The sequence below is a fragment of the Nansenia antarctica genome, assembly GCF_963989245.1.
Source record: "Nansenia antarctica genome assembly, chromosome: 1".
Classification (NCBI taxonomy): Eukaryota; Metazoa; Chordata; class Actinopteri; order Argentiniformes; family Microstomatidae; genus Nansenia; species Nansenia antarctica.
The window spans coordinates 103,468,072-103,489,206 of NC_137674.1; the positions used below are offsets into that span (position 1 = coordinate 103,468,072).

Below are 21,135 nucleotides of genomic sequence, written 5' to 3' on the forward strand. Positions count from 1 at the left end.
GAAGTGGTCCCCTAATTACCAGTGTGAATGTGAGTGTGTGTGTGTGTGTGTTTGTGTGTGTGTGTGTGTGTTCCGCGTGTGCGTGTGTGTGTATGTGCCTGCTTGCGTGCGTGCGTGCGTGCGTGGGTGTGTGTGTGCATGTGTCTGTGTGTGTGTGTGTGTGTGTGAGAGAGAGAGAGAGAGAGAGAGAGAGAGAGAGAGAGAGAGAGAGAGAGAGAGAGAGAGAGAGAGAGAGAGAGAGAGAGAGAGAGAGAGAGAGAGAGAGAGAGAGAGAGAGAGAGAGAGAGAGAGAGTCACAGCTGGGCACAATGACACCTTTGCATGTCCAGTTAGAGCAGGAGGGGTGGCCTCTAATTTCTGTCATCACTATGGCTGGGCTGATTTACTGACCGTAAGACAACACTGAGAGAGAGGCCTCCCATTATACACCCTGTCTGTCTGGCTGTCTGTCTCTCACACCTTTATACACCCTGTCTGTCTGTCTCTCACACCATTATACACCCTGTCTGTCTGTCTGTCTATCTGTCTCTCACACCATTATACACCCTGTCTGTCTGTCTGTCTCTCACACCATTATACACCCTGTCTGTCTGTCTGTCTGTCTCTCACACCATTATACACCCTGTCTGTCTGCCTGTCTCTCACACCATTATACACCCTGTCTGTCTGTCTGTCTGCCTGTCTGTCTCTCACACCATTATACACCCTGTCTGTCTGTCTGCCTGTCTCTCACACCATTATACACCCTGTCTGTCTGTCTGCCTGTCTCTCACACCATTATACACACTGTCTGTCTGTCTGTCTGTCTCTCACACCATTATACACCCTGTCTGTCTGTCTGTCTGTCTGTCTCTCACACCTTTATACACCCTGTCTGTCTGTCTGTCTCTCACACCATTATACACCCTGTCTGTCTGTCTGTCTCTCACACCATTATACACCCTGTCTGTCTGTCTGTCTCTCACACTATTATACACCCTGTCTGTCTGTCTCTCACACCATTATACACCCTGTCTGTCTGTCTGCCTGTCTGTCTGTCTCTCACACCATTATACACCCTGTCTGTCTGTCTGCCTGTCTGTCTGTCTGTCTCTCACACCATTATACACCCTGTCTGTCTGTCTCTCACACCATTATACACCCTGTCTGTCTGTCTGTCTGTCTGTCTGTCTCTTACACCAACCTGAACTGGAACTGGTGAATTCAAGCTGACTTGAAGGACATGTGGTTTCCAAAAGAACCTATTAGAGAGACCCCCCCCCCCCCACCCCCCGATCCCTCCTCAGTCCCTAGTCCCCACCTCAACCCCAACGTACCCGCCCCACCCCTCAGTCCCCACCTCAACCACAACCCCCGCCCCCTCCCCCTCCCCCTCTACTCCCTCCTCCTCCCTCCTTAGTCACCCGCCCCCTCCCAGGTCAGCCAGCCCAATAAAAATACAGTATTCTACAACCTCCACTGCAGGAGGAGATTTGTGGATCTGGACAGCACGGAAACGGAGAGAGAAAAACTGAAAAACAAAAAAACAAAGAAGAAAGAAAGAGGGGAATTGTAAAACAAGCAAACTAACGTCCTCTAGGAAAGTGAATTTAGTGAGTGACACTGGACGACCATTTGAAGTCAAGCCGAGGGGGGAAAAGAGGGAATACAGTAGAACGAGAGAGAGAGAGAGAGAGAGAGCGGGGGAGGAGAGGAGGAGGGGAGGAGGGAGGAGAGGAGAGGAGAGGAGAAGAGAGGGGGGGATAATGGTGCACCAGAGTGTGCCTGTAACAGAGGTCAGACAGGGAAACTTCAAAGTCCTGGTCCAAACCCGGGGTATTTTTATGTGGGTCTCTGTGTTCTGTCCCGGTTGGGCTGAGGTCCAGGGGGGAGCAGGGGGCTTATAAAAGACATGTTCAGCCTATTATTGACATCCTATCTCTGCAGACCTCTCTGACCTCCGTGAGGCGTACAGGAATACTACACATTCATTACCCAGACCGCCACAGGAATGCATTTACACAGAGAGAGAGAGAGAGAGAGAGAGAGAGAGAGAGAGAGAGAGAGAGAGAGAGAGAGAGAGAGAGAGAGGGAGAGAGAAAGGGGGAGAGAGAGAGAGAGAGAGGGAGTGATAGAGAGAGAGAGAGAGAGAGAGGGAGAGAGAGAGAGAGAGAGAGGGAGAGAGAGAGAGGGAGTGAGAGTGAGACAGAAAGGGGGAGAGAGAGAGAGGGAGAGAGAGAGAGAGAGAGGGGGGGAGTGAGAGTGAGACAGAAAGGGGGAGAGAGAGAGAGAGAGAGAGGGAGAGCAAGAGAGAGAAAGAGCGAAAGAGAGAGAGGGGGAGAGAGGGACATCCTGGCTTTATTGGCCATTAGAGACTGTGGGGTAAAGCAGGCCCGTTTGTTTGGCTAAGTGGTGCAATTTTGGTGTTTAAGTATCTCATGTCACTTCCACTTGCAACAAGGCAAGTGATACAACCTTTCACACACACACACAAAAACACACGCACACACACACACACACACACACACAGACTATTTCTAATAAACTCGATACTAAACTTTTTATATCTCACAAATACACAAATATGTATTCGTTGCATAATTCATATGTCTTGAATATCTGCTTAAATGAATCAGTGAAGATCTGTTTGAATGTGATCTGACTACACAGCAGACCAACTGTGTGTGTGTGTGTGTGTGTGTGTGTGTGTGTGTGTGTGTGTGTGTGTGTGTGTGTGTGTGTGTGTGTGTGTGTGTGTGTGTGCGTGCGTGCGTGCGTGCGTGCGTGCGTGCGTGCGTGCGTGCGTGCGTGCGTGTATGTGTGTGTGCTCAGAGTGGAGAGGCACGGGTTATTGGTCATCATGGCGTTCTTCATGTGGTCCGTTTCTATTGGCCGGAGGATGATGAGGTCATGTGATGAGGTCACATAGGTAAGTTATAAATAAGTAATGATATTAATTATATTTTTTTATCAATATTGTTTATCAATGTTGTTAATATTGTTTCATTGTAATGATAACAACAGCGTATCGTCTAGTTTGAGCTATTTCTGTGACACGGTCTGGTGAAATGGTCTGCATTTCTCAACTCACACAAATGACCAAAAAGCGTATTATTATTATTATTATTATTTGTTTTTTTATTATTTTATTTTTTGCATATTACGAAAGTGTAAGTGTTGATGAGCCCACTCAATATAACAAAGAACAGTTTTAGGATCACTAAATACTTAATCATTAGTGAATTGGATTCACTGTATTGTCTGCCGTCAGCTACTGGGTTAGTGATACATTGCTTGTAAACAAACGTACGTGTTAGGACGGGTTCAAAAGCAAGGACTGTGTGATCATCTAATTATGTGTACCGGTAGTTATATGTTTTAGCATGTTGATGTTCTATCAGCATGTAGTGATGTGCTAAACATGCAGTTAGATGTTCTTAGCGATGTTCTTTCTTAGCTGTTACCTAGCTACCAACGTGATGGTAGCAAACACGTCTGTTTTGATTTTTTTGTACGCTGGTACACGTCTGTACCAGCGTTTTTCTCTGGTATTTGGTTTGAGGTGTAACATTCAAATAAGCATATCCTCTTCATATCCTCTTCAACTGTTTTCTGATTTCAATGTATGACACATCATTTGAAAATGTACAATCTGCACTTTCATAATCTGTACACAAATGAAAAATGACCTTGCCCTAGTTGGGCACTTTTTCACCAGACCCTGTCAGCAATGTAGTAAGTGGAGGATTCACCATCACTTTCAATGAGATTCATTGGTGATGATGAACAGACAGACAGGCAAGGCAGGCAGACAGACAGAGGCAGGCAGACAGACAGACAGATAATCCAGGTAGATAGTCAGACACCCAGACAGACACACAGACAGACACAGAGACACACAGACAGACAGACAGACACACACACAGACAGACAGACAGACAGACAAGCAGACCCAGCCAGCCAAGACAAGCAGACAAAGACAGACAGACAGACAGACAGACAAACACACAGATAGAGACAGACAGACAGACAGACAGACAAACACACAGATAGAGACAGACAGACAAACATTTAACATTTACACCAAAGTGACTTAAAACAAATACATGTGTCGAAGTAAGTGAATCATTTATCATCAGTCATTCATAGCAAGAAAAAGTAATCTATACTAGGGCCATGGGCCATTGGCACTCACGGTGCTCGAAGAAAGACAGACAGACACAACAAGTGGCGGTAATCAGCTGGTGATCTTCCAGGAGTAAATGAACTTCTTGTCAGCCCATAAATCTGAATCTGTGGCCTGACTCACGCTGGGCGTCGCCAAGTCTCACACAACGGACCAGAAGCCCATACTGGACCTGAGGATTATAGACATGTGCACTGCCTTGGCCGGGACAACCGTCTCTCCCCCCTCCCCCCTCCCCCCTCCCCCTCCTCCCCCCCCGCCTGCCCCGAGGACGACGAGGTCTGAACAGCTGCAGAGCTACTTGTCTGCTCTGAGTTACAGCGAGGCGACTGGCTGTTGGCTTTTATTGATAATATTACAGTAGTTGATGTAAATATGACTGCAGTGGCCTACCCCCTCTGTGTGGGTCTGGGCTGGTCTGCACGACACAGCCCTGACCCCGCCCCCCCCCTGTGTGTGTGTGTGTGTGTGTGTGTGTGTGTGTGTGTGTGTGTGTGTCTGTGTGTGTGTGTGTGTGTGAGTGTGTGTGTGTGTGTGTGTCTGTGTGTGTGTGTCTGTGCGTGTGTGACCCTCATACACACCTCCCCAAGGTAGAGCACAGGCAGGCAGTGGTTCGCAGGAAGCCGTAAGCCAATCTCACCACTATAAATATTCCCGGCTTTTGACAAAGGTTTCGTACATCTTTATATATTTATATATTTCCATTTTATGATATTTCGGGCCGTAACTTCAAGCGAGGACATCCATCAGTTCTTCCCACTGGTTTCTTTGGGTTGTTTAACATCCAGTAGTATACTGCTATAAGGCGACATCGCAAACTCAGAGTTCAAAGGTCACTGCTGAGCTATACTGTTGATGAAAAATGCTACAATACTACACACTCTGTTTGGGAGACCGAGTGCCTCTCTCCTGCTCTCTCTCTCTTTCTGTGTCTTTCTCTCTCTTTCTCTCTCTCTCTCTCTCACACACACACACACACTCTCTGCCCTGCGCCAGCTGCAGAGTGTGTGCAGACAGGCCAATGACGAGGTCTTTCATGTGCCTTGACCTGTGGGTGTAAAGTCAGCATTAATGCCTGAACGTTCACTCCTCTCTCCTGTCCTCACTACTGTAGCCACACACACACGCGCACACACACACGCACACACACACACACACACACACACACACGCGGGTGCACGCACACTCACACACACACGCACACTCACACACACGCACGCACACACACACACAGACACACACACACACGCACACTCGCACACACACACGCACGCACACACACACACACACACACACACACACACACACACATTCAGATCCCACGGCCCACAGCTGCAGTCCACCCACACACACCCCATTCCTTCCCTGACGCAGAGAGGAAACACAGCTTTACTGTAGCAGCCTGCCTCTCCAGTAACGCCACCACCCTGCCAGCACTTTAATGTGGTAACCATCCAATAATACTCCGGCATCTCTACATGATTGATACGAGCCGCTAACGAGACGCAGCTCCCTGACAATATGAAGACAAAGGGCAGTTATTTCATTATCCTCTCATTATTCATCTTTCCACTTCTGATTAGATTGGGTTCTCCTGCCAGATTAGCCATCTGCTGGCTGGGACGGAGATCTGTACGCATCTGTACGCACACACACGCACACGGGCGCACATACGCACAGGCGCGTGCGCACACACACAGACGTGTGCGCTAGCAGGCGCACACACACACACAGACATACGCACAGACGCGCGCACACACACATCTGGGAGGACAGGATGAGAAGCGTTATTTTTCAGGTTAGACTCATTGAGATGAAATCTATTTTTCTTCAAGAGAGGCTTCCTAATATTGAATCATGTATTTGTGTATGATTTTAGAGAGTGTGTGTGTGTGTGTGTGTGTGTGTGTGTGTGTGTGTGTGTGTGTGTGTGTGTGTGTGTGTGTGTAGATATGAAGATAGTGCTGCCTGTTGCAAGTGTAGAGTTGCCAGTGTGGAATGGACACATGTAGCAATTTATCACTTGTCTCTCAGCGCGCAAGTGGGTGGCCGTGCTCTGGGTATTATTGCAATTTGCGAGCAATTGACAGTAATCCTCCTCTGTCTCTCTCTCTCCCTCTCTCTCTCCCCCCGCCCGCCCAGTGAAAGCCATCTTCCCCTGCATGCAGTGAAGCACGTCTTCACTATACCCGGGCCTACCTTAGATCTACAGAAACGTCTCCATATGTAGCTAGACAGTAGTATCCACAGTTCTTATTGTTACTCTGCTGCTATTGTAGTGTGTTGTGTTGTGTTATGTTGTGTTGTGTTGTGTGGAATGATTAGAATAAAATCCTAGAATAATTGATAAGGGGCTGTGGTAGATAGACACCTATTTTTCATATCTCTACATTTTACATTTTAGTTATTTAGCATTAGCCACGTTTATCCAAAGAGACAGACCTATCCAGTAAGTGCATGTGTCTAAATGAAGTGAATCAACCAAGTGGAACTACACTACATATATCATTTTCTCATTGTTTATCAATCAATACATATACTCCTTTTTGTACTCCATTTCATAACTATATATTTTTATATTTTCCTAATGTGGCTAATACAATATTTTGTGTGTTGGGGTGAAGAACAATGATTATTTCATTATGTGGGGGTTTTCTGCTTGGGTATCTGTCACTGACAATGTGCAATTGATTATTGATTACAATCTACATAATGTAATAGGCCAACTGATGCTAAGTGGTGCACATGGAAGAAATGTTAATAAATAAATTAAAACATAACATCACTAGTGCTTGATCATATTAAACACCAAATGACCATGACCATAATGCTCCTGATATGAAACACATTGCCACCTCCAAGGGCTGTCAACTGAAACACTGTCATCTCCATGGTGATGTCAACTGAAACACTGTCATCTCCATGGTGATGTCAACTGAAACACTGTGATCTCCATGGTGATGTCAACTGAAACACTGTCATCTCCATGGTGATGTCAACTGAAACACTGTCATCTCCATGGTGATGTCAACTGAAACACTGTCATCTCCATGGTGATGTCAACTGAAACACTGCCACCTCCATCAGGTGTAAACTGAAACACTGTCACCTCCACGCCACTCTGTCATGGCTTTTCAGTGTACTGGCGCCCCGCGGGTGGAATGAGCTTCCCAATGCTGTCAGGACTGCAGAGTCACTCCCTATGTTCCTCCGTAGACTAAAGACCCATCTCTTCAGGCTACACCCTAACTGTCCCACCTAAGACCTCTTCATTCCCACTACCTCCCTGTACAGTTTCTCTACTGTAAATCTAATTCTGCCTTCTTCTAGTAATACGACTGCCAATGGCCTTGGGCCTGAGCATAGATTTATCTTGCGATGACTGATGGATAGATGATTCACCTACTTAGACAAATGTATTTGTTGTAAGTCGGCTTTGGATAAAGGCGTCTGATAAATGCCAAAAATGTCCAAATGTAATGTAAAACCTCCATGATGTTGTCAACTGAAACACTGTCATCTCCATGGTGATGTCAACTGAAACACTGTCATCTCCATGGTGATGTCAACTAAAAAACTGTCATCTCCATGGTGATGTCAACTGATGCTGACCAGGAGAAGTGAGAAAGTAAAAACATATCGGAGGTCCGTGACATGGAGGACAGGCTCAGTGTAATGCATGGAATGGAATGGTATCAAACGCGAGCATGAAGAGTTTGTTTATCAATGATTTGAAATACCTGATTCATTTGTTTTGATAGATAGCGTTGTGTACTTTAGCCCTTCATTTTGACATGTCTGACTGTTTGCCTAATGCCAGATATGTGTGGGTTTATTGACAAGCAGTAGAATAAGTTTCAACGTTAACATTAGCAACAAAAGCTAAAAATATATCTATAAGAAGAAGAGAAAAGGACTGAAGTCTAATGAGACGTTGGAGCGGCCTCCCCCCAGCCTAAGCCCCGTCCTTCCTCCGCCGTGGTAATAGGGCTGTGGCTGCTGCACCACAGATTGATTGTAATTGTTAGCTTCCTGAACAAGTGCTTGCGTTTTGCAGGCGTTTAATTTGCCCATACTGGCAAGAATTAAAAAGCAATCATGAAATTCAACTCTTCCATAAAAAAAACGAAACTAAGTGTGCTATTTAGAAAGCAAAACTTTCTCTACAACATGAGGGCTCATATCACATAATTAGAGGGAATCTAAAGAGTAAAATGCATGATGAACAATCTGATACCGTGAGGAGGAAGTCGTTAGGATAGTGAAGGAAGGCAATTAGAGAGTTTGGCTCTTCATAGACACATGTTCCTCAGACGCAGGCATGTCAGGATCACTGTGAGAGGGGGCTGAAGACACTATGTATTCATATAAGTAATAACACTTTATACGCTGTTGCTCTATCCTTGTGTAATAACGCTGTAATAACGCTATAATAGCACTTTTAAACATGATATGTAGAGTTTTGTATTTTTTTGTTATCGCACAATTGGAATTAGATTAGATTTAGATTAGATTAGATTCAACTTTATTGTCATTACCAGACAACGAAATGCAGTTTAGCATCTAACCAGAAGTGCAAATAGTGATATAAAAACATGATATAAAAACATGGCAATGATAGTGATAGGTACAGTAGGGTAAGTATGGTAGTTTAGATGTATATACAGTATATATAGAACTAGGAACCATCCCTATTCTGCTTGTGTGATAACAAAACCCACTAAACTCCATAACCATGCAATTACAAAACAAGTGCTTCATGACTATGTAATAACAGGTTAATACATTGTTGATACGATAGTAACAACAGTGCGAGTGTTACTAACGCAGGTGTAAGAGCACCGTACTGTACGGTGTCATGTGTTACTGCACATCCACGATGACCTTTAGAGACAGTCACTGTTGTTGCCATCAACTCCTAGACAGAGGCCTGCAGAAAGGAAGGGGGGACATCGGATTTCATGAGGCGCACGAAAACAAACCTTCAAAGCAACAAAAGCTTGGCGAGATTAAACCTTCAACAGATTGTTTACGTCCACGTGGTCAAGCGTCATGTCTACAGTAACGGCGGCATGCACGCTACTGTTACGCACGACAACGTGCACCACAGAGTGTACTTGTACAGCGCGGTCGGTGTGACACATGAACACAGCTGACTGTATCGGTGAAGTATTTACAAGCCATGTGGCTGCTGACTCCACCTGAACTCTGTGTATCCAGCTTCACCGCAAAACCATAAAAAGCCAGAGGCCAGGAATGGATACAAGCTCGCTCCGCGTTAGCATGCGGCTAATTACTCTGCATCACTTTTAATGAAAGCTTTCCTGACGGATATAAACACAGTGCTGTAAAAAGGGCATGCTGCATAAGGGAAACACATTAGACGGTGCAGTGTATTTCTGTGTGAAACAGGAACAGGGGAGGATGGGTGGAGGGACAAATCGGAGGACGGGCTCAATGTAATGCATGGAACAGAATTAGGAATAGTACTTTGATACCATTCCTCCTTCCCTTCCAGGCGTTACAATGAGCCCCGTCCTCCGATTTCTACCTCCACCTAGCCTCCCCTGGAGTGTCCATAATGTAAAGAGAGCCTCGCTAGGCTGTTGGAGTCACACTGGACTGATTATAAGGTTAGAGAGCAGAGTTCGAGAGGAGGTATTAGATAGTAAAAGTACCCGGGCGTGGCCTGGGGTGGTCCAGTGGTCTAGCACCATGGCCTACTAGTGCACATGTCAGCGTAGGTTCAAATCTGGCCCATGCCCCTCCTGAGATACCCTCTCCTCCTTACAACGCAGTGGGAATCATTCCTCCATCTGACCAGAGATTATTTCCCCCAGTCAGTCAATAGATAGAATCTCTAGCTGTCTACTGTACAGCTGGTTTCATAAACACAATGAGAGGAACCATGCATGAAAATCCCCATCGCTGACCTTAGGAACGCTATCATTGTGTGTAATGCTTTAGCTTACCCTACTACGGTGCATCTGTCATTAGATACTTCATTTGAATCCTAGAAACTGTTATTGTCCACACAATGTGGATATCTGCCTTTAGCTTCACCCAAGGCCTCTCTCTCCCCTTGGTGCCCGACAGGTGAAAGGTGCATAGGACAGATTATTAGATGAGTTTCCTGAAAAACGTTGTAGGTATAAGACTTAAGGAGGCTGTGCATAAAGATCATCTTAGTGCTAGTAGCTTTGGAGAAACTCTTCCTGGATCTATGTACCCATCCACCCTCTGGCACCCTTTGAGTAGAGAAAATGAAGAAACAGAACGCACAAGTCTTCTCAACCTGTTCACAGAGCATTTTTAGTTTCACAATATTTCACAGATCTGACAATAACAATTTGTAAGATGTTCTTTTTGTACAACTTATTTAGTCTAAGGAGCTAAAATTCCTGGGAATTTATCAATAATGTCAGCTTGATATGGAACAAGTGATCTAAACTGTGTATATCTTATCCAGTCCTACATCTGACAGAACACGATACAGAACACGATAAAAACGGTGATATCCAAACCAAAAGATGGTCGGCTACTAAGAATAGCTTGATAACATGGCACTTTTTGTTTCCCTGTTTGAGCTGTTTTGCGGTTGTTATTGTCCTCGGAGTTCATCCGATCTGTCTTTGCGCGAGCGCGTGTGTCACCCTGGGTGATTTGGAGTGTTGTCATAATATTATACAACGGTATTGCTACCCTTGTTATGGACATACTGAGTCTAAAGCCCCAGCTACGACCTTGGATTCATAGTTTGACAACTGTAGCGCTTCATCCACTGAGGTTTCTATTGATTTTCATCATTTTATAAAACGGTAGGCCCAATTATTATTAACGTTGCGGACATAGGCCAATACTTGAACTAAAATTATCTTTAAACAATTCTATAATAATTATAACAATAATAATAATTACTCCAATAATAATATTAATAATAGCAATAATAATCATACCAAAAATAATAACAATAATTATGATAATAATAATCACAATCATTATTCGTAATCATAATTTGTTCGAATTACAGTTTAAATAACATGAATAACAATCATAATAATATCATCGTTATATTAATCATAATAATACGAATAAATATGATGATAATTCTAGGCCCTTGTAATATAAAATAATACTGCTCTTTTATCAGGAAAACCACAAACTGAAAGTACCTGTCCATACATTCATTTATTCACAGTTTTGTAGGCCTATATAACCTACATAAAACATTATCATAGTGAAGGTTACTACATTCGCCGTCAGTGTTAAGTCTAGAGTCAGATTCGGTTATTAAAACAACATTAATAAATGCAACGTTAGGTTGATTTTGGGGTTGTTTTGTTAATGTCTATTGTTGCTGCGCGGTGCAGCGGCAGGTGCTCCCCGAGGCGGTGTTGACACTGCGGTTACCTTTGAGGAGAGAAGCCCGCTCGTCACACAGAGAACCTATTTGATCAGCCCCTCGCAGACAATGTTCAATGTCAATTTCCTAAACGAGCACGTATAGTGACGCCCGGCTCTGCCCGGGCACGTCGTTTTATGGTGCAAATAAATCGTTGAGGAAGCATTATTTTTAATTTGTATTTTAAGCAATCAGACTGATTTATTTGTATTGGAAGCATTATTCAACCTCATGAAGTTGCACGTCATTATTTAACGCTGGAATTAGGCTACAAGCGCCAACACTGCATTAACCTAGCCTATATATAGCTTTATAGCGAGTTTGTTTCTAATTGCATAGCAAGTGGATAATAATAACTCAATACTTGACAATTGAAGAAACGAAAGAAATCCCAAAACATGTTCATACAATGTTGTCATATACGTAGGCCCTAATCACAGTCATTTAGTGCAGTATAGAAGGTGTTACCTGATTTTCATCTTAGGTGAATGGGGGGCCTGTTACAAAGTAATACCAGAAGTTGTTTAGTAGCCTGTATGGTGTGTATCATCAATGACAGGCCTATGCTGTGCTGAGTCTGCGTAGAAAGAGCACACATGGACCCAAATTGGTCTCCAAATCTCTAATCACGCCTTTACACGAGACTGCCGTGGGCCTTAGCTGTTCGGCTGCTCGCGCTTGGTCGGCTTGACAAGAGACAGGTCCGGGAGATGTCACGCGCAGCCGGGGTCCCCGGGGACAATAAAGGTTACCGAGCGTGAAATATCGGAGGTGCTCGCGCAGCACTCCACTTCAAAATGATAGTGCAGTGCTATGGGACGTGAGAGGAGGGAGAAACCACCGAACAGAGCCTCAGTGTATACGGCTGAAGTAACCGAGCGAGCACTGAAAAGAAACAGGAATCCTAATATGTGATTGATTGAATGAATTAGTGTAAGTAGCGGCGGCCCACACCCCGGCAGCCGGGGCAGGCGGCCCCCGGACAGCGCTGAGGAAAGCCACTGGTTGCTCCAGCTAGTGATCTCTCACACCTGCGCTTTGGCGCAGATTTAATCTCAACCTAATGGCGTTTCTAGAGGCTCGCCAAAGACCCAAGTGAGGAGGAGGAGGACCTGTGCGTCCTTGTGTTTATCACAGCAACATATGCCACTAATGACACATGCATTTTCTCACAGGTTAAATTGATATAGGCCTATGTCAATGTGTCACTTAGTAGACTATAGTCCAAATGTATAGGCTACAATAACGTGCCCTATAGCCAGGCTATTCTCGAAAAGTATATAATATGAAACAACACTCAAATCAGATACGCATGCGTCATTGGATAGCCCTGCCGTCTCCACTGCGTGAACCCGTGTTTGACTGCCTGGCGGGGCTGTCAGTAAATGAAGACAAGATCTCTTCAGTCCTCTCTTGCCTGTGTAGGCCTATAGGGTAACAAGACAGATATAAACATTTAATTATTACATAGGCCCTCATTCATAGAGCCTTAAGCGGCGTAGACACCGCACGGCTGGGTTTGATTCTCTCTCCCTGTCTGCCCAACATGACATGTCCGAAAGAATGTAAGTCATCATGCTGCATGGGTCGGGCCCGTCCCGGGGTAAGCCGCGGAGAAGCACCCCGGCGCTCCCCCGACAACATCTTGCAGTAATCAGTCCAATTAGGGGAGGTCGTGGCGGAGAGCCTCTCGGGTTAGCGGTGGGAGGTTGTGAAAATAGGGGGCGGCTATTAGACGAAACACGATCCCCATTCATCAGCGCTGTAATAATCACGGCTTCGGACGAGCCACGCGGGGCCCGCGCGAAGCTCTGATCAGAATGATCCGTGGAAACAAGAGGTTTACAAACACTGTCAAGGCGAGACGGGGACCTTGATTCGGCCTGTCATTGCTCGGGTTGCCTCGGCCTCCTCCAGCGGGTTTGATGGGCACTTGTGACACATGCGCCGTGGCCCTGTTCCGGTTCCCCGTAAGGAATGCGTGATGAGGACAGGGGCACGAGCGGGCCACGGCGGTGGCGTTGACATGGAGGATCGTTCTCGGTCATGTTGACCTATTTGACCCTTTAAGCGCTTCTATTTCTTGGTCCTAAACGCCCAAAACACACGGAAGAACATGTTCATAGAGGCTAACGAACGTTATAACGCCCCACATACATGCCTACAATTTGAAATATTTTCATTCAGGGCCTACAAGGGATTGGTTGATGGCACTAATGGCATTTTAGCCATAGAATAGGCCTAATTACATTTAAAAAAACGTTTTCATTCATGCTAGGGGTGTCTGCTATAGTGGCTCTATTAGAGTTTATCACAAGGTGTTATAGAGTGGGACACACTGAGGTCCATTCACGGTCAACGCTAAAGTTATCATAAACGATTTCGGGGCTCTATGCATGTTATGACTGCAATTTAAAGGCATTTAGCTGTTTCCCTAAGATTGTTCGTGAAGATAAGCGAATTTAAAAGCCGTCCGAAGTGGCTGGTCTGTCAAACAGGGTTTCAGGGCTCATTTCAAACATGTGTGCTCGTTGCTTTTACACCGTGGAAAGCTGAAGGTGAAACACCTTCTTTTAGACCCGTCTAGAATCAACGGCACTGTTCGCTGTTTAGTAGCCCGACATCTCCTTTCAAAATATTACATTTTTAATTTAATTTAATGACATATAGGCCTACAATTGTTATATACATATGATATATTATACCTATATTAGGCCTACTGTATATTTACTTAGGCTACTAGTCGTATTAGTAGGCCTATTATTAGTAAGATTATTTAGTAGCCTATAGTATTAGTAGTAGTATTATAATTATTTTCTCTGTGAGAATGTAATGGAGAATAAGTTTTAAGTCGATGAAGCCCCATATTCAGAGTTATCTAGCTCATTAATGTCCAGTCTAATATCGTTATGTTGGGTATTTTTCAAACACTCGGACTCGTTTACAGGATTAAATCGAAGGGTTGTTTCTCTGAATATCCATTTCACCAGCCTTGTCCCCTGACGATTAACATCAGTCAAGCTAATGCCTAAATACCACTCTATGAACGGTGCTTCAGGCGAAACCCAAGTCAATTTATTAAACAGTGTTCCTTCTGCGAGTGAAAACACAACATGGAAACGGATAAGGTTCTTCTTACCAGATTATTCATCTTGATGATAAAAGGGAAACTAGTTAGTGAGATTGCGTTTCCGAGTCTTTAGCATGTCTGTCCTCGGCCAGCAAAATTGGCCAATTTATAAAGTAGATTTCATTTATGTGTGGGCTATAATTGTGTCCTGTTTACAGTAGGCTTGGGCAAAAAGGTGAATTTAGTATTGTGAAAAATATAAAACTATAGTAGTCCACTATAGAGTAGGCTACTCTGGGTTCGCTCACCAAAACATGTATCCTCTCATTGAGTTTTACGTTTTACTTGTTTATTGTGACGCACCATCACGAAAAAACTGAAATGCAAATGTCATTTCATTAATATTTACAACCTCACTTAACATTGGAGTGTGTCAAATTGAGGCCTCAGGCGACAGGTAGGCCCTCGTTATTTATTGTTGTATGTTCCTTAGACCCTCAATTCAAAATCACCGTCTCTTCTTAATGTCAGCATACTTGAAAGCATATTTATAATTAAAAGCATACTTATAGCTAATTGAACATTCGTGTGTTTTATAGCCTTTCGAGAAACACTTGCCGTGTAGAATTAGGTTTATTGACTATAAGCCAGATTTATGTCTGCACATATATACATATGTATAGTGCAGGGATGCAAACTGGTGATGGCCCAAAAAGGTGACAAACATTTTTTTTGCAGGAAAACAAAGAAAATTGTTGACCTATTTTGAGGTAAAAACGGCTAAAACGGCTAAAAGGTGACAAGTTTGCACCCCTGATTTAGTGTGTTGGTTGGTTGGTGAGAGGCTCGAGACCTGTGGAGACGCTCAGGCGCGCGGCTGCCCTGTGATCACGGGCTCTGGAAGAGGCTATACGCGAGGACCAAAACTACACACAGCACCGGGCGTTTTCATCTCTTCCCACATTAACAACCCTTCCCTTTTCTATGACAAGCGTCAGCGATTCTACACTTTGACGCAAAATTATAATTTCGCTGAGCTTTCTTGTGGCTGGAGGTGTTATTAAGTTAGCAAGAGCATGAAAGCCCCTTTCGGATGAAAGCTGCTGAAACAGGTTTGTGCTCTTATTTCACAGAAGGCAGAAAAAGCACGGGGGCATTTCTGATGTGTTTGATGGAGAGAGAGAGAGAGAGAGAGAGAGAGACCTGCCCCGGTGTGTGATATGATACTGGTGAGTGAGTATAATTGACATAATGAAGAGGTCCCCCAGTGATGTAATGGCAGCAGGTCAGTGTTGACTCCGGTCAATAATAATGACCTGTCCATAACAGGTAGGCTAAGGCAATCTGATATGATAGAACAACCATTATTATTATATTATTATTATTATTAATAATAATAATATCATCATTGTTATTATTATTATTAGTAGTAGTAGCAGTAGTAGTAGGCTAGTAGTAGCCTATATTATTATTATTATTATTATTATTATTATTATTTACAACATTAGACTGTCTGCTCTATAAAAAAAAACATTAGTATACAGTCTTTTAACATCTCCAAACAATAGGTTAATTTAATTTGTCTTACCGGCGAGTTGTCGATTCCTCTCCTAAGCCGTGGAGCTGGGTTAGAGCTCTCCCCGCCTCCCCTCCAGCCAGACCAGCCCGTCGCTTCACACACGCACGCACGCACGCGCACACACACACACACACACACACACACACACACACACACACACACACACACACACACACACACACACACACACACACACACACACACCTCTCTCTCTACCGTTTGTTTAGATATCCAGCCACCCTGAGCTTACCCCCCTAATACTCATTCTCACTGTTGTGCGCCGCGAGGATGTCATATGCCTTGTTATTTTGCCACATAACCGCACGTGCATTAAATAATGCAGGATTAATGGCCCCGCGCACAAGTTATCAATGCGCATGACCTATACCCGGGGTTCCATTAGAACAGTGGAAGGTGAGTGAACAGTCTGTCAATTAGGTCGCTTCTCCATCATCATCATCATCATCATCATCATCATCATCCTTATTATTGTTATTATTATTATTATTATTATTATTATTATTATCGGAAGTCAGTATATTCCCCATTTGTCTCTAATTGTGTAACTCCTATCACCTCAGATTCACCCAAATCTACTCCGGCCCAATTAATATCTAGGAATATAATTCTAATTATTTGTCATGTCACCGATTGTATCAAGACATGGCAAAAAGTGCCATATGTTTTGAGCAATGAATTGTATTTTTTACATGTACAGTATTTGTAGTTTCAGTCACATGGTGTTGTTAAAAATAGAGTGGTTAAAATACATGCTTAAATATTTCAAATGCATTGTGTAATAAGTGTAGCCTACTACAACGTGGTGCATTGTATGATACAAAATGAACAATACATCTCTGCATCACACTTGAGGAGCGTTTCCTGGTCACGGGTATAAACATCATGCGGGCATTGGAGTCCTGTGTGTTCCGTGCGCTCTCTGTGCTCTCTGGCGCCCCCCTTCCCCGGAGGGAGGGATGACTACTCCTCCTCCATCCTCTCACAGGCTGCCTCGGGTGTCTGTCAAACATGGGGGAGAAAGAAATCCGATTTAAAGCAAAAAATCTGGGCAATATTTCTATTGGTGGACGGGCTAGAAATGAAGGGAACTATCCGTCAACGGGGCGCAGGGAGCCACCTCAAAGGATATCGGGTTACTTTGAATGACAGCGTAACCATGGCAAATAATTTGACTAAAACTATTGTCTTATCCTCACCATCCCCGGGTCAGATAACCAACCAATCACAGTTCACATAATCGCTTTTCTTGCCAGCTTAGAATAATATTATTAAAACAGGCGAGCGAGCCCTGGTCTTCAAGAGTGTGTTATGTAGAAACGACATAGAAAAGGTGGAGAAGGACTGTGGAAGGACTACGAAGTTTCTCTCTGACTTAACTTACTGGGGAATGCTGTGCGTTTTGTATGGCTAAACGGGACTTTTAGTTTTTATCATTGCGATTGGATTTTATCTTTTTTTTAATACTTTTTGAGAAACTTTACCGTTCGGTTCATGGACTTACAATGCACTTGCTTTAATGTCTTAGCCATAACCGAGGACGTGGAAGAAGAAGAAAGCAAAACATACCTGTTTATAAGTAATAACTCGCCACCATGTCTATGCTTCCAACGTTTGGCTTTACGCAGGAGCAGGTCGCGTGCGTCTGCGAGGTCCTCCAGCAGGGCGGAAACATCGAGCGGCTCGGGCGCTTTCTGTGGTCTCTGCCCGCGTGCGAGCACCTCCACAAGAACGAGAGCGTGCTGAAAGCCAAAGCCGTGGTCGCGTTCCACCGGGGGAACTTCAGGGAGCTCTACAAGCTCCTGGAGAGCCACCAGTTCTCCCCGCACAACCACCCCAAGCTCCAGCAGCTGTGGCTCAAGGCGCACTACATCGAGGCGGAGAAGCTGCGAGGCCGCCCTCTCGGGGCGGTGGGGAAGTACCGCGTCCGCAGAAAGTTCCCCCTGCCCCGGTCCATCTGGGACGGCGAGGAGACCAGCTACTGCTTCAAGGAGAAGAGTCGGAGCGTCCTGCGGGAGTGGTACACGCACAACCCGTACCCGTCCCCGCGGGAGAAGCGGGAGCTGGCGGAGGCCACCGGGCTGACCACCACACAGGTCAGCAACTGGTTCAAAAACAGACGGCAGAGAGACCGAGCGGCGGAGGCGAAGGAAAGGTACGAGTAAGTGATTTGTTCAATCGTTGTCATCGCCTTTACAGTTACAATTATTCACCAGGGAAAGTTCAATAGGCCTATTTTTCACCAAAATATGACCCCAAAAGTAACTTTATTCAATATTGTTTAGGCTGGTAAAACACTGGCAAAACAGGCCTATATTGTGTTACCGTAAGCCAACTATTAGGCTATTGATTTCAAATAAATCATTAGGCTTGAAATAGGCTACGCCAGTCAAACCACACTATTATTTTGACATCTGAAATATCCATTATTATTCATTCGTATCCTGAACAGAGATGAATATAAGGACTCACAGCTACAGTCCTCTACTTTTTTAAATGCATGCAGGCTGAGGTCATTTGTATTTAATAAAAAACATTAGCTCTTTGGATGTTGAAGAGGGTGGTTATTACTGCTCTACAAAGGTGGTAGTTTATTTTTGCCATTTCTTATTGAGCTTTTTTTTGGTACATTTCAACGTTTCTGAATTATACACATGAGCTTTTAGACGTGTGTAGTCAGGTGTTTACTGAGAGGGTGTCTTCTTTCAGCCGCTGGCGACTCATTCAGTCTGAAAGCACCACTGCGTAAATCATAGCTTTCCACTGTAAAAAGCATGAGTCACCGCGATTCAGAGTTATAATTTATGCCTAATACATGCACACGTTTAGCAATAATTAGGCCTGTCATTCACGTCAGCCAGACTGTGAGTACACATTTGAGGTTTCACATATGGCTTTATACTCACAGGCCCAAAATAACAACCTAGGCTGAGGCAGGGATTCTCAAACAATGTTTGTATTGAAATACATAATGAAACTCAGTCATGGATGAGACGCATTCGTCTATATTTGTCCCTAGTGTTAGGTGAAATGGAAACGGTAGGCCTAATGTTTCTTAACTGGAACTATTGTTAAGTGTAAATAGCTTATTCATAACCAAAACAATCACAAACAATACGTTACGTTTAGTGTGTGTGTGTGTGTGTGTGTGTGTGTGTGTGTGTGTGTGTGTGTGTGTGTGTGTGTGTGTTTGTGTTTGCGCGGGCGCGCGCACGTTAGACCATTCTGCAACATTGAGAGTTTCCCATTGCAAATCCATGTTCCAAAATTAGCTTGTTGCATATTTATACAACACCTCCAGTCTAATCCTATTATAGGCCTCGTGTGTGCCTCCAAGTGTATCGTGCGTTGTTATTATAATAACGTGGGCAGATTGTGAGGCTGCCATAATATGTAACAATATAAGCTGCAATGACAAATGTAACGTCGTTGATTCCATTTCTGATTGGCCTAGCCTATATGCCATTTTATTAATTGCACACAATGTTTAGCTTGTTTATGTTATATAACTTATTATTAATTGTGAATTCTAAACAGACCTCTATATATTAGCCTAGTGCCTCTTCGGCATCCACACAGACACCATTGCCACACTGACAGTGCTTTTACTTATTTTCACTTAATAAACATGACATTGTTATAAATAAATTATCCGAGCATAAGCATTAGCATGTCTGTTATATGTATTGTCAATTATGTTTGTAGTATGTTGGCTATATAACTATTCCTAAAACTTTGAGCTACTTTGAGCACACTACCTGAGATATTAACTACAGGCTACTGCCTGTTCCTTTTCCACAGGGAAAACAGCGAGAACTCCAACACCAACAGCCACAATCCATTGACTTCTTCCATGAATGGAAATAAAACTATTTTGGGGAGCTCGGACGACGACAAAACTCCGTCGGGGACACCGGATCACATCTCCTCGAGCCCCGCTATGCTCCTCACGTCCAACTCGGGGCTGCAGTCTCTGCACGGCCTTGCGCCGCCGCCCGGGCCCAGCGCCATCCCCGTGTCCGGTGTGGACTCCGTGCACCATCACCACTCTTTGCACCACGACTCTATACTGAACCCTATGTCGGCCAACCTAGTGGACCTCGGCCCTTAAAGGCGGGAGCAGCCTGCCTTTTCCAGAGGGACTTTCAGACTGCGTGGATGACAGAGAAACTAAGAGACTTGAGGCGAGGTGCAAAGGCAGGAAGACAGATTCAGTGGGGCTTAAGAGCTGCACCGACACGGGGAGAGGTGAGACGGTAGGCGGTTAGGTGAAAGGTATTTTACCGGAATGTAATAACATGTTATATTGTTGAAAACAATAACAATAAAATGTCTTAATTCTTGTTACTATTATCGTTTATTATTTTAGGGGATAGATAAGAACAGACAAGTAGACTCCAAAGTCAGGTACCCCTTATGACCTCTCGTTTACAGGTTTTCCAAGAGAGCCATATTCAGTTTATTTTTGTTTTGTTTGGGGTATCATATCTTAAGTGTTTTACTATCCTGAAAGCCGTCTGTGAACGATTAAAGATTATAATCTCTCATTATTATTATTATTATTATATTATTATTATTATAATTATTATTATTTGTATTTTTCATTTGGAAAGCGACTGCATGTAAACTATGCGATTAACAATAAAACATAAACAAACCGATCCCACTATAGTTTCATATACCCTTTACAATAAAAAAAATAAGAAATGCATTTATTAAAAGGAGAATTTGTTTGATTTACCACATGGATTTTGTAGCTTTTTCTGGGCAACAGAAACTCTTGTTTGCAGAAGAGGGTCTTGATAATATTCACAATATGATCATATTACGAACACAAACATTAAACCATGATTAAAACCTTCTTAGAAAGGTGAGTAACTGGTAGGCATAAATATGCCTCT

General features: G+C 44.0%; 1 protein-coding gene across 1 annotated transcript; it reads left to right on the top strand.

Moving 5' to 3' along the window:
* Positions 1–17,829: 17,829 nt before the first annotated feature.
* Positions 17,830–20,345, top strand: six2a (SIX homeobox 2a; the record flags this gene model as incomplete). The annotated part of the gene is made up of 2 exons (XM_080528761.1): positions 17,830–18,395; positions 20,036–20,345. The coding sequence occupies 2 exons, from the start codon at positions 17,830–17,832 to the stop codon at positions 20,343–20,345; spliced, it is 876 nt and encodes a 291-aa protein (XP_080384887.1).
* Between the last annotated feature and the right edge of the window lie 790 nt (positions 20,346–21,135).